We start from the raw sequence: 13,167 nt of genomic DNA, 5'->3' as shown, positions 1-13,167 counted from the left end.
CCCTTATATTGTAAGATCATCGCACAGCAATATAAGGCTATTCAAAGCAATCATCCATCCATCCATCCATTTTCCAACCTGCTTATCCTACTGGGTCATGGGGGGGTCCGGAGCCTATCCCGGAAGCAATGGGCGCGAGGCAGGGAACAACCCAGGACGAGGGGCAGCCCAGCACAGGGCACACTCGCACACCAGCCACACACATATGCACTCCTACAGGCAATTTAGTATCTACCATTAGCCTCAGTATGCTTTTGGACCCAGGCGGAGACTCGAACCCGGGTCCCAGAGGTGTGAGGCAACAGTGCTAATCACTGCACCACCATGCCGCCCCTCAAAGCAATCATATTAATCATATTTCTATCCCAATGCAATGGAACCATTTCATACCAGTGGGAGCGACACCCATTCACAGTGATTTGTAAATTCCCAAGACTCATTAATGCAGCAGTCGAGGAGTTTTTAGAAGCAGGCAGGGCCCTTATTAAGCAAACAAAAGAATCAACGGGACAAATGTCCACAGCTTTTGTTCCCAAAACTGCAAATAAAAATGAAAGTACCTAATCAGTGCTGTCACAGAAATTTTTTATTTTGTTCATTTATTATTTTTTTTAATAGTGCCCAGTGATTGTCTGGCTTGTCACTCTGGATTTCACAGTTATAATTACTAACAATAGCCTGCGTATCTTTCTGCATAAGGTGCAAATAGGGAAGCTGTACACATGAAACGCAAGTTAACGTGGTGAGGTGGCAGCAGCAGGTGGGGTCACTGATGGCCATAGAGGACCCTGATTTTCCATCTTCCGCAGTCTGTAGCCCAGCCTGCCCCAGGCGGCCCAGGCAGGGGAACATCCTCAGCAGGACACCAGCCCAGTGCAGGGCACACGCTTACCGACAACAGCACGCAAAGGGCAATTAAGTGACACCAATTCTTCTAACACGCAGTCTGGACTGTGGGCGGAAACTGAAGCACCCAGAGGAAGCAGTGCAAACAAGGGGAGGAAAGATCGCATTGCAGACAGTAAAAATAATTCACAGAAATATTGCAGATGCATTATGGAGCTTACAGAGTAGTGGTATTGCCTGGCAGCGCCCGCTGGTGCTGCCCGTTTGGAGTTAGCGCGCTTCCTCGAAGGTCTGTGTGGGCTCCCTCACACGTGCCAAAGCAACGCCATTCTAGTGAATCGCCCCAGTACTGTCACTGTCACCTGGCAAAGCCATTTAACGCCAATCTCTGCTGGAGAACCATGTCAGCACGGAAATTTGCTTCTTGACGTAACCGCAGGAAGCACATTCAAATCGGAGATTAATGAGGAAAACTATTGGATGAACATTGCAGCTACTGACTAAAATCACGGTAAATCAATGTGAAAGGTAGAGCATGCAGCCAATTTCATATGACAGTAAGGATTTCTCCGGTCTACAACATCACCAGTTTGGTTTACAGGGTTTTAAAAGTCCTCTAGCAAAATATTCTCCAGGTTTTCTTTAAATCGGCACTAAATTATGGTTTTAAAAAAATCACAATTATTTACAGTTTGGAAAGGGACAGACAGAAGCCTTTGCTGCTTTTCCAAATGCTCCTTTGTTGCTGAATTTCTCCCCCAAAAGTGCAGCTGCATTCCCTCTGTAACCACGACGCTGAAATACACAGCCTGCGATTGGTTGGAATGGTGAGTAGATGCCGCAGCGAGCCGAGCCCCCCCCCCCCTGCACCCGCCCACCCTCCCGCCTGGCTGTTTCTGCTGCTCCCTGTGCCCACGGGCCCATGGGGGCTCCGGAGCAGAGAGGAACTGATCCATATGGCCTCCAGGGGGCCTCCTAGAGGAGGCCAATCATTCTAGTGAGTCCATACTCACACATTTCACTGCTCCGCGGGGACCTAGCCAGCCCCCCCACCCTACCCTACACTGACACCGCAGCACGATGCACGAGTGCGGCTTCGTCTACAGGAAAGCTGATTTCATGCTCTTTTTTCTCAAGCTGCCAATTATACATGCTATACAATGCTAGATAAACATAAAATGGCGTGGGTGAGCCCTATATATATATATATATACATACATATACATACATACATATGTACAGATGCAGAGCTTTCTGTCCACATTTAATATATTTAATCCATCCATCTTCTAGCTGTTCATCCTGGTCAAGCTCATAGGACAATATATCTTTACAGGTACAGTTTGTCTTTAATTTAATTAAAATTCCCAAATAGTCTGTAAAATGCTGCCAATACTTTTCCACATTCCAATATTTTATTTCAGATTTTATGTACCTCCAAATATTTGGATTTCATCAGTGGAAGAATAATTATGCTAAGAGCAGGCATGCTGATTGATAGCCTATCCGGAGAGGGCCCTGCCTGGGACAGACCCCAAGCTCACCCCTCCCTCTACTGAATAAGCAGGTAAGGAAGACGGATGGATGGATGGATGGATGGATGGACAGTATGCAAGCGAACTCATGTTTAATTAAGATACTGAGTATATGACTGTTCCCCATTTAAACCCTGACTATAGTATTAATTGTGTTGCTAACATAACTTAGCAAACGTTCTGTATTGGCAGGTCAGTACAGCCTGACGGGACTATTGACCGATGTCTGCACTTATCCTACCAAGTTTCGTATATCACCTTTGCAGAAAATTGCATTGGCAAGTCAAATCACTTCCTGACTTCCTGTCGTATTGTTTGGGTCTGAGTGGTAGCAGCACATGATGTGCGTCCATTCTCATCGGCGCCGTAGTCTGGCCAGGCCTAACCAAACGATGCCCGAGCTCAATTCACGCCATCCACAGTAGTGCTTCTGAAACGGCCTTAATGTGAATGGCAGTGGCGTTACTACGGAAACCCTCTGCGGCAGGTTCCCACGCAGCCTGGGTCCGGGCAGCACTGTCATGGGACGGGCAGAGGTCCGGATGACAGCAGTGGCAGTGTCTCCGTGTGACCGCTGCTTCCCCCAGAGTCGCTGGGCAGCTTCTCTGAACGGTTCCTTTCTTAATCGGAGACACCACGCCAACACCATCTCTGTGGTGGGGAAAATAACAAGCTAACCATGACTAGAGAAAGAAATCCTCAGCGGGCCTCCCTTAGCTGTCGTTACCATAATATCCGGCAGCAGCACTAACAGTCTCAGCCTCATCAGTTCATGTTTTTTCCTTCTGGTAGTTTTTCTTTCTTTTTTTTTTACAATGATCAATGTTTTGAGAAAGCAATACTTCTATAGATGAAATGTTATGGTTTTCTAAGGGGGCAAAACGACCTGGGAAATTGTTTGCTTGTTTAAATTCATTCATTGGAGGGAATGAATCATTCTGTCAGCAGCGCTTGAATTCTGTTGAGCCTTGAATTTTAAAAGTAGAATCCATGCAGGCATTTGTGTGTTTATCCATCTTCCAGAAGGATCTCCTGTAGGGGTGGGGGGGGGGCGGAGGCTGGAGTATAGAATGGGAAACCAGGGCAGCCTTTGCTGAATATTTCTGGGCTGGGGGAGCAAATGAGAGTGCAAAGAAGGAACCCACACAATATGGGGATTTGAACCCACAACCTTGGAGCTGCACTGGAGCAGCACTGGAGCAGTGCAGCCCTAACTGTGTACTCAGGATGAGAGCTGAAAAAATGATAGCAGAGCAGGAAAGCAACACTGTCAGCCCTTTAGCCTGCCCTCCCCCCATGTGATGTACTCACTCCCACTCCTTGCGGCGAGCCTGTGGGGTGTTCTGTATCTTATGTGCCTGGTGGGCCTTGATGATGTCCCGCTGCTCGATGAGGCCACCCCGTCTCCGCTTGATGGCATTTGGGCTGACAGAGAAGTCGCCCTCGGGCGCCGGGGACAGGATCTCACCGGGGCCTCTCCAGTCCTCACCCAGGCAGTCCGGGACCTGCAGCCGGGGGCCCGGGAAGGGGCCCTCGGCCAGGCCCAGGCGGTGCTTGTGCCAACCCTCCGACTCAGGCGGCAGCAGGAAGTAACGGTGCTGCGCAGGGGGGGCTCTGGGGCCGGCGCGCTCGGACTGGGGGTGTCCGCTCGCAGGACAGACGCCCAGTTCCAACATGGTGGAGGGCGGCTTTCAGCATGGCGATGCAAACACTAGCGGAGAGAGTGGGGAGGGAGACACAGGGGGATCCGTAAACATCATGTGTGGGTTTGGTATAACTGGTAAAGCAAAACACTGTACACTGGCAGCCATTGTGGCTGAGCTGGCAGAATCATTGCAGATTCAACGGCAACGAGAAAGGATTATCCATCCATCCATCCATCCATCCATCCATTTGTTATGCCTGCTTCTCCTAGGCAGGGTCATGGAAAAGCAGGGCCTATCACCCAGGGTAATTTACAGTTCCAAGCCCCTCACTGTTTTTTTTAACAACCAAATGTAGTAAAAAGGGGAATGCAGTTCATGCAATGAACTTCGACTAAAAAAGAAACTTGTGTAAAAGGATCATTTGACTGCATGATGAGAAAGGACTCTTTGCGAGCTGCATGTCAGATAATGATGTTGACTGTGTTTCACGCTACCTACCGCGTGGGGCTCAGCAAACCCCTCACATGCGCTTTGGAAGAGGGAACAACCTGAAACAGCTCAACACCATCTGGGGCCATTAAGCAAAAACAGCAAACACCCCCCCCCCCCAAGACCAGCAGGGCCGACCAACTCAAGCCTAAATTATTCAGTTGCTTAGAGAACCCCGTGTGCACAAAGCTATTCCTGCATTTTATGGTTGTACGCTCTAACCGTTTATAATGTGGGGTATTTTTACAGAAACAGCTGAAGTATATAGTACATGGCTGAGGATGGCAGCAATGGGCGCCCCCCGGTGGGGACACGGCCCACTGCCGCGACGATGACGATGATTAGAGCACCGCTGTTGGTCCCGCTTGCCTTCCTCTCATTTTCCTCCTCTTACCCACATCCCACTGCCAGCCACACACAATTGTCTGTGTAAGAGACCCAGTTCTTCCTTCAGTTCTAATAAGCAGCAATCAATATAAATTATGGGTCAGGAACTGTGCTGTGAGATTTCTGTATTTCCATGTAAAATTCTCATTTCTCTGAATGCATTAAAAATAAATAAACTACCCAGGGCAATGACAAGAAACCAGTTCTCAGCTAAATTTATGTTTTTTATTTACGCGCTTATTTCGTTTATGAGAAGTCATGGTTTCAGGCTAAAAAAAAACTTAAATTGACCTGAATTATCTGAAAAAACGTCCTTCCAGGATGAACATACCATCCAATAAACTACTACACCGTGTGAAATGCACACTTTACAGAATCTACAGCTTCTATGTGGTGAATTTCTTACTGCTCACAGTGACTGGAATATAAAGGACTTGAGAATTCTAATGTGAAATGCATTAGTATACTCGGAAATAAATATGAAAAAAAGTCATTTCACAAGCCTCTGTGTTGTGCAACACATCAGAGAAGACCAGGAGGTTGGAACCATTCGGCACTTTCTCATTCATGAGCTCCCCGCTTACAGCATGAAGTCATAAACACCCAGCTTTATGATTTACCAAACCCGAGACCCAGAGGAGCGTAAATCAATAGAGCCACTGATGATTTACACCCGATGAATGAAGCCTTCACATGAACAGACACGAGCGGCCCTGTCTCAGATATTAATGCTGTGTGTGTGTTTGCTCTGGTTATGTTACGGAGGGGCTTGGCTCTGCCCTGTTTGGGGTCTGTAGTTCTACCCTCCAGGGCTCAGTGGGATTCACGAGGAAGATTCACGCAAAGCTCTTTGCCCTGTAACTACGGTGCAGCCTCCCCGACCTCGTGAGGACACCCGCCCTCTCTGTGAATTCACATCCATACATTCTTTAATGTCGTCCATCCCCCCTACACGAAATTCCAGGGGTCTCATATATCTCGTATATCATGAGTGATTCCATATTATTTAGCAAATGTTTAACTGAATGACCGTAGAGGGAGATAATCTGTAAGTAACTCATAGTGACAGCAATAAGCAGAATGCAGGTTCCTTGCACGCATGATCTAAGGTGGGGCAGGAATCAGCATTTCAGAAGACTTTCTCCGCAGCTTTAGACACGCTGGTCAGGGGATTTAATTAGGCTCTCAGGGCTATATCCCCCAGCTCCCTGGCAGACGGTCCACAAAAACACGGACTGGGTGTGGGCCCCCAAGGACCAGATTTGGAAACACTGGTGTAGTAAATAAATGCATATTTGGCCCAAACAATAGGATTAAGGCACAGAGAGGCCAAAGAAAGGGCCCATTGATCACAAACATGATGAGTCCATTTGGAAATTATATTTTAAAATATCTACCTCAGTGCACAGCAGGTACTGGCAAGTCGCCCAGGGGATATAAGATGACATGCTGCAAAATCACTGCTTAAGGATTCATAATAAAATAAAGCAATAGAATATAATATGACAATAAAACAACTACAATAGAGATAATATAAATTATTTATAAAAACTACAACACGCTGACTACTACTGATTTCCTTCAATCCAAAGGATTAGTTTTTTATTTTTTCAATAACGAGCTGATGAGTTAGTGTAGCATGATGACCTGGGAGTCGTTGGTGACATTCGCAATGCGAACAAGGCTGCATATAATCCATGTCAATGCCGGTCGACCCAATAGGTGATGCAAGTGGCCATGTAGGGGCACCCGGTGCCACCCCGCTACTCCCCGCCGCTCACACTGCAGCACCAGTGACAGAAGGGTGAGCTCGCTTCACTGCCAGGACAGAAGTCGGAAATTCTGGGCTGAGCCTGAGGGACATGAACCGGAATCGTGTGTATTTAGGAGAAAAGTCAGTCTGCGGTGAAAAGGAGAAGCCAAGGACATTTGGCGGGAGGGCAGCAGAGCAGAACATGGAAGGAGAACGTGTGTCAGGATCAGGGAGCATTTCTGCACAATTTGACTGTGTGGCTGAGGACTCAAATCAGCTTTAATGAGAACTCAAAATACAAAGGGAAATATGTGCTTTGCGTAACAACAATAATAATATTCCATCCGTCTTCTAACTACTCATCTTGTCAAGGATTGAGGATACCGACCCATGGAAATGCACAGTCATACACTATGGGCAGTTTAAGCATAGCAGTTAGTCCCGCTGTGAGTTTTTAGTTAACGGTAGTACCTGAGAAAACGGGCACAGGGAGAACGTCACAGACAGATGAGAGGCGGAGTTCCACAAAGATGGAGGCGCAAGGCAAGAAAGAAAGAAAGAAAGAAAGAAAAGCAGGTCATCTGAATGTCAGTCCCGTACTCAGTGAGCAGGCCCATCACAGAATCGTCCCCCAAGAAAGTTTCGCCGCTTCTCAGCCACTGGAGATAAGAATCACACAGAGCTAATTTGCATGCCCTCCAGATGAGAGTTTCGCTTGCATGCCCGAGAGGCTAATTAGCGAGGATTAAATCGGAGAACCGTGTAGCAAATGACCTCTTCAGGCACCTGCGCCCGGTGATTTGTCTGATTAACAGCCTCGTGTCTTTCCCACCCTAGTGGGGACAGGGGCCCCGTTCAAGAAATATGTAACGGAGAAGCTTACAAATGACCATGTTTTCTAGTATTCACACTACAGCGAGCTGAGAACTTAAAACGTAATGATTCAAATCAAAGCCCAGGAATATTTAACGATGATATCCATAGTGGCAATAAAAAGCATCACATGCTAACTAGCCACACGCCAGTGAAGGTATTAATGCCTAATTACTGTTAGTGCTGATATGTGACCCGCGCCGCAATTAGCTAAAAACCCAGCTGAGATTAAGAAAGCTTAAGAAATTCTGAGAACACAAACAAAAGGGAAAAAACACAGCAGGTTCCTGCCAAGGGACAGCAAGAAGAAACCCTAAACCAACATATCTGTAATAAATTACACATAATAGGCCTGAATACTGTGACCTTCTCCAGATTGTGGTCACTGAAGCCGCTTTCTGTGAAAACCATCCTTCAGGAAAAAATGCCTCGGATTTCACTTTTTCTACGGAGAAAATGAGGAACGGATGTTTCGCTGCTTCTGAATTCATCAGGGATACGGACAGGTGAAAAAAAGGCAGAGTTCCTTCAAGCTGGCTTTATGCAAATTAATTTGCCATGAAGGACACAGCCTAACCCAATCTGCGCGGGTAAAACAGTTACACAGTTATGTTTCGTTCTGTGTTTTTTGAGGATTTTGATCATCTTTTAATACCTTCGCCTCAGCAGCTATCAGGCTTCCAGTGAAACTCGACAACAAAGTCAGACACACACCAAAGCCCGCTGATCTCAACATGCCTTAAACACCAATTTCAGACAAACCCACCACGCACATCCTTAGCTGGACAGAAAACTGTGCACTTTGATGTCCTTGAAGTCTTTGAAAATAAATCTGTTTTTCTCCCGCTTTCCTTAAAGACCGTACCTTGAATCGCTCAGGATATGACCCCTTACTTCTAATTTCTTGTAGCCCGCTCAGTTGAGCGGAGCCAGGTGAAACATTAATAGCACTTTTTCATGCACCTTAGCTTGTTCTTCTGGTCTTCGTCCCCTCTTAAAAAACTATTCTGACTCTACGATTGTGATTAAAGTAATAAAATACAACACAAACGGCTTTAGAGCTAATGAGTGAGTCTTTCCTGCATTCAGTTTAAGCAGAATTAATGTGCAGAATAGCTGCAGTTCTAGACCCGATTTAGAGGGACTTCAGATCCCCTATTTCTGTGTCGGCCCCCTTGAAAAATAGTTTCTAAAACCACTTCCTAGGGTCAAATCCTAGAATTATCCCTGGTGCTGAAGGATTACGGGGCCAGGAGCGAATGCATCCGGGACATGATGGGGTCGAAACCGGACTGAAGGCTCCAGAATATCCAGCCTCATCAAGTGTATCCTGCAGACGTACAGCTTATCAGCCGTGCTGCGCTCTCCTGCTCCCTTTTTCCCGCTAAAGGCAGAGAACAATGAGCTCAAGAGAAACAACAGGCAAGGAGGCCTGGGTGACAGAGGGTCCTGGGGGAAAAAAACAGCGTTAATGAACTGAAAACTCAACTAACAAGGACGCATGATGGTTTTTAGGCAGTGAAAAGGGTTTTGTGTCACAAACTCCTTTATATTTAAAAATACTGAATGAGACATACAGTGACGGATGAACACAAAGAGAGAACAGCACTCGGCAGAATTTGTGATTTTATGGAACATTAAAAATGTTAATGTTAATGCGTTTTGTGGATTTCTGTAATAGACTCTGGTGGAAATCACTCTATAGACCCATAACTGACTGCGATCTGCCCGGCGCAGGGCTGTGAAACCACACAACCTCAGACATGCTACATGGCGCAGAACGTGCTCATACTCGGGACACGACTCTGCACCATCGGCCAGGAAACCAGCGCTGCCTCTCGGCACTCATGCAGAGAAACATGCGCCTTACATCCCGCCAGTATCCCTGTCTGCGGGCTCTGCAGGCAGGGACCCGCAGATCGTCCATGTATTTCAACCCTCCCAGCTCCCTGCCAGACAGTCCATGTTTTTGCTCCCTTCCAGCTTCCTACCAGGAACTGGGAAGGAGCAAGAATAAGGACTGTTGCGGGTTCCAGAGGACCGGACTGGGAAACCCTGCCTTAGGGGCATCAGTGGTCCGTTCTGACGAGAGCAAAGCTGTAAGGAAGTGATGGACAGCAGAGAAGGAACGGGGAAGCTGGAACTGGTTATAGGTGGTGGAAAAACAACACTGTACATCAGGCCCGACGCGTCAGACCTCCACTCCGGGTTTGATGAATAGAGACACGTGAGAATGAATCAGGTGGGACAAACAGAGATCATCCCAAGGACTGAGTTATCCTAAGCCAACTCTCCCTTCTCTAACAGGGTTTTAATCAAAACAGGTATGTCCATGTTAACCCTACACAGGCTTATCGCAGCCCCGCTATGGCTTATCGCCATGTGACTGGGGCCACGTGCTCACAGTAAATAGTTCTGAAAGAGCACTGTGGTCTAATGTTTTCCATGGTAATTCTTTGCTTGGTCCAAATACAGGAAAAACTGTACATATTGCAAGGGTAATACAAAAACACAAAGTCTATACTGCATAAAAAGAAAAATAAATGCCAATTAAAAATCAGTTTATGAGCAGATGAATAAAGCACAACTGTAATAGTAATTAGGCCCCTAGTAATACTTTGATTGTTGAGAATAATGCCAGAATTGCGGTTCATTTAAATGGCTTTCACCGTCTCCCTGGGATACTACGATCCCACCGAGTTTTCTTATTAAAAGGTATAATGAAAGCCTTCGTATCAAACACATAAAAATGAACATTTTCACATTTAGATGGTGGTAATTTATTTTGGGGGGGGGGGGGGGGGCTTGTAAAAGGCATTTGTTGGGTTTACACTGGAGTCTCACAAGACCATCAACTCCAAGTTCAAGATTTCTCCTACATTCAACTGGCCGAAGACGGGTGTTTGCTGTGTCCTCTGTGACCATGACCCGAATTAACATACTATGAACACCATGGACAGGATCTGGTACACGTTAAGGGTGGCCCCCGCCAGCTAGTCAGCAGCGCTTATCTGTGGTCAGCATGGTTACCTGAAACCCCCCCCCCCCCCCCCCCCCCGGTAATGCAAGGAACAACAATGCAAAAACAGGACCTGGTGTCACAGCAACTATCAAACACTGAAGTAATCTGTGCCCTCTAGTTAGGGGCAGGAGCCCCCCCCCCCCCCCCATGATTAAGGAAAAGGGTAAATGTGTAGAAATTTGGAATGTAGTGCAAACCATGGGACAGTAGGTGTGTTTGTCTGCAGATATGATTTAGAATCTTATTCACTGCTTCAGTAGCATAAATCCGCTTACTATATTGCAATGGCAGTAAGATTAGTCCTTCGATCGGCATCAGGTATTGCCAAGCCCAGTTCATAAATATAAAAGCATTCATTCTCATCCTAAATTCTGGCTCATGTTCAGACTTCAAAGGAGCTGCACGGAAGGGCCTGGTTATGGGACTAGGCTGTATGGAGTGATGTTTATGCAGACAGCACTCAGAGGTCGGCCATCTTTGATCAAAACACAGAGCGCGCCTGCCTTCCTGCCGTGACCACGATCCTTTTTCTGTGGAATTCAGGGAAAACATGGAACTGCTGAAAAACATCTATCTGCCTGTCAGTTTCCCATAGTGTAGGAGGGCAGACACCCTGGGGCCTGTCCCAGGAGGCAGTAGGACTCTCTGAACTGGGCATGCTGAAAACAGAGCCATAAAATGCTGCTTGTTTTAACAGTATGAAACATAATGAATGATATGGTCCCTCCATTAACATTTATGGTGCAATTTTAGTTACAGGGCAAAGTGCTTTAAGGTTAGCAACAACATTGACAGCAAAGGCCATCTTAGAGACATTCATCATAGTTGTTTTGTTCACCCACAGCAAAACACAGGATCGATACAATAGTATAGACCCTTCTAAATTTGTTAACGCCAAAATAATAAGCACCCTTCTGGAAGGGAGTTCTCTTTTTCATGATTATCACAACCCAGTGACTTTGCTGTAGCTGAAGCCTTCCCAACTGCTGGGGAACAGACGACAACTGACATGAGGATCCAGAGCACATGGCGAATGACATGAGGATCCAGAGCATATAACAGAGGACATGAGGATCCAGAGCACATGGCGAATGACATGAGGATCCAGAGCATATAACAGAGGACATGAGGATCCAGAGCACACAGTGAATGACATGAGAATCCAGAGCATATAACAGAGGACATGAGGATCCAGAGCACACAGTGAATGACATGAGGATCCAGAGCATATAACAGAGGACATGAGGATCCAGAGCACACAGTGAATGACATGAGAATCCAGAGCATATAACAGAGGACATAAGGATCCAGAGCACACAGTGAATGACATGAGGATTCAGAGCATATGACAGAGGACATGAGGATCCAGAGCACATGGCGAATGACATGAGGATTCAGAGCATATGACAGAGGACATGAGGATCCAGAGCACATGGCGAATGACATGAGGATTCAGAGCATATGACAGTGGACATGAGGATCCATAGCACACAGTGAATGACATGAGGATCCAGTGCATATGACAGTGGACATGAGGATCCATAGCACACAGTGAATGACATGAGGATCCAGTGCAGTGCTCCACCCAAGCTCCAATCCTGTGGTGTCTGATGTTCAATCCCATGAGCTTCACTTCCTGTACTGAGCTCACAGTCTAATAAACTGAACTGAAAAGTGATCTCTGTTTCTCCAGTGGAATTCCCACCACAAACAGCAATCATTCTGCCAAGTCTTAATGTAAGGTTTTATTTTTCTTACATATCAGTTGAGAGCCAATTTCAATTGTTATTATCTGTAACTATTGCCAAAAAATGCAATTGTAATTTGTAAAATCTACATCATTATTTTCATAATTTCTTGAGTTCCTTCTAGGTAATTCCATTTAGAATATTGCCAGTTCTGTTATAGAAATTTTATTAGAAGTAATTTAATTCATATGAATTTGATTTGACCAATGATGTGAACAATGTCGATTTCAGAAATGAAAGAACTCATTTATACAAGGAAAAGCTGGCTGATCTGAACAATCCCTCCAGTTTCTGAATGACAGCGAACCAAGTCATATGAATAATAAAAAAATAACAGGTAATAATAATTTGAAGATCATATCACTCTTAGGCAAAGAATTACAGCTGGTCTGTGCTCTTTAGGGCAAGAGATGTTCGATCTGCACCATATTCATGTCCTTAAGGGTATAATTTAAGGGTGCGGAGAAAATAAAATTAAGTAGCTTTAGTGATGCTAGGAGAAGGATCACTCAGTGTGTGTATCAGCAGGGGTTGGACAGAATAGGCTTAGGTCCAGGCAGGGGTACAACTGACATTCAAAAGACTTTTCTGCAGTGTTAGTGGCAGGACTTCGGGGACTAACACTGAGAACACTTACATGCTGCCATCGGCTGGCTCACTGACAGGAACGATGCTTTTCAGACATAACTTCAGGATGCTTGGTCCTGAACTTCATAGCAAAGTTCTGATTAACTAAGAACAGAACTGGAATATGTGTTATTAACTACACTGATGTACCCCTCTGCCCGATATCATGACAATTCACAATGAACTGTATTCACGTCCTACACTGGTGTTTTACAAATGGTGTGAAATTTCTAATAGCTGC

The 13,167-nt window shown here is 45.9% G+C and overlaps 1 protein-coding gene across 2 annotated transcripts in view; it reads right to left on the bottom strand.

Moving 5' to 3' along the window:
• The window catches only part of LOC125708848 (voltage-dependent R-type calcium channel subunit alpha-1E), a 149,491-nt gene that overhangs the window by 118,012 nt on the left and 18,312 nt on the right, over window positions 1–13,167 (bottom strand). For both annotated transcript variants that reach the window (XM_048976693.1, XM_048976694.1), the window contains one exon: window positions 3,693–4,092. In XM_048976693.1, the coding sequence (XP_048832650.1) occupies window positions 3,693–4,057 (365 nt within the window). In that variant the 5' untranslated portion in view covers window positions 4,058–4,092. The remainder of the gene's footprint in view (window positions 1–3,692; window positions 4,093–13,167) is intronic.

The sequence above is a fragment of the Brienomyrus brachyistius genome, chromosome 15, assembly GCF_023856365.1.
Source record: "Brienomyrus brachyistius isolate T26 chromosome 15, BBRACH_0.4, whole genome shotgun sequence".
NCBI lineage: Eukaryota > Metazoa > Chordata > Actinopteri > Osteoglossiformes > Mormyridae > Brienomyrus > Brienomyrus brachyistius.
The sequence above is the reverse complement of the archived record's forward strand: the minus strand, read 5'-3'. Positions and strand labels throughout refer to the sequence as shown.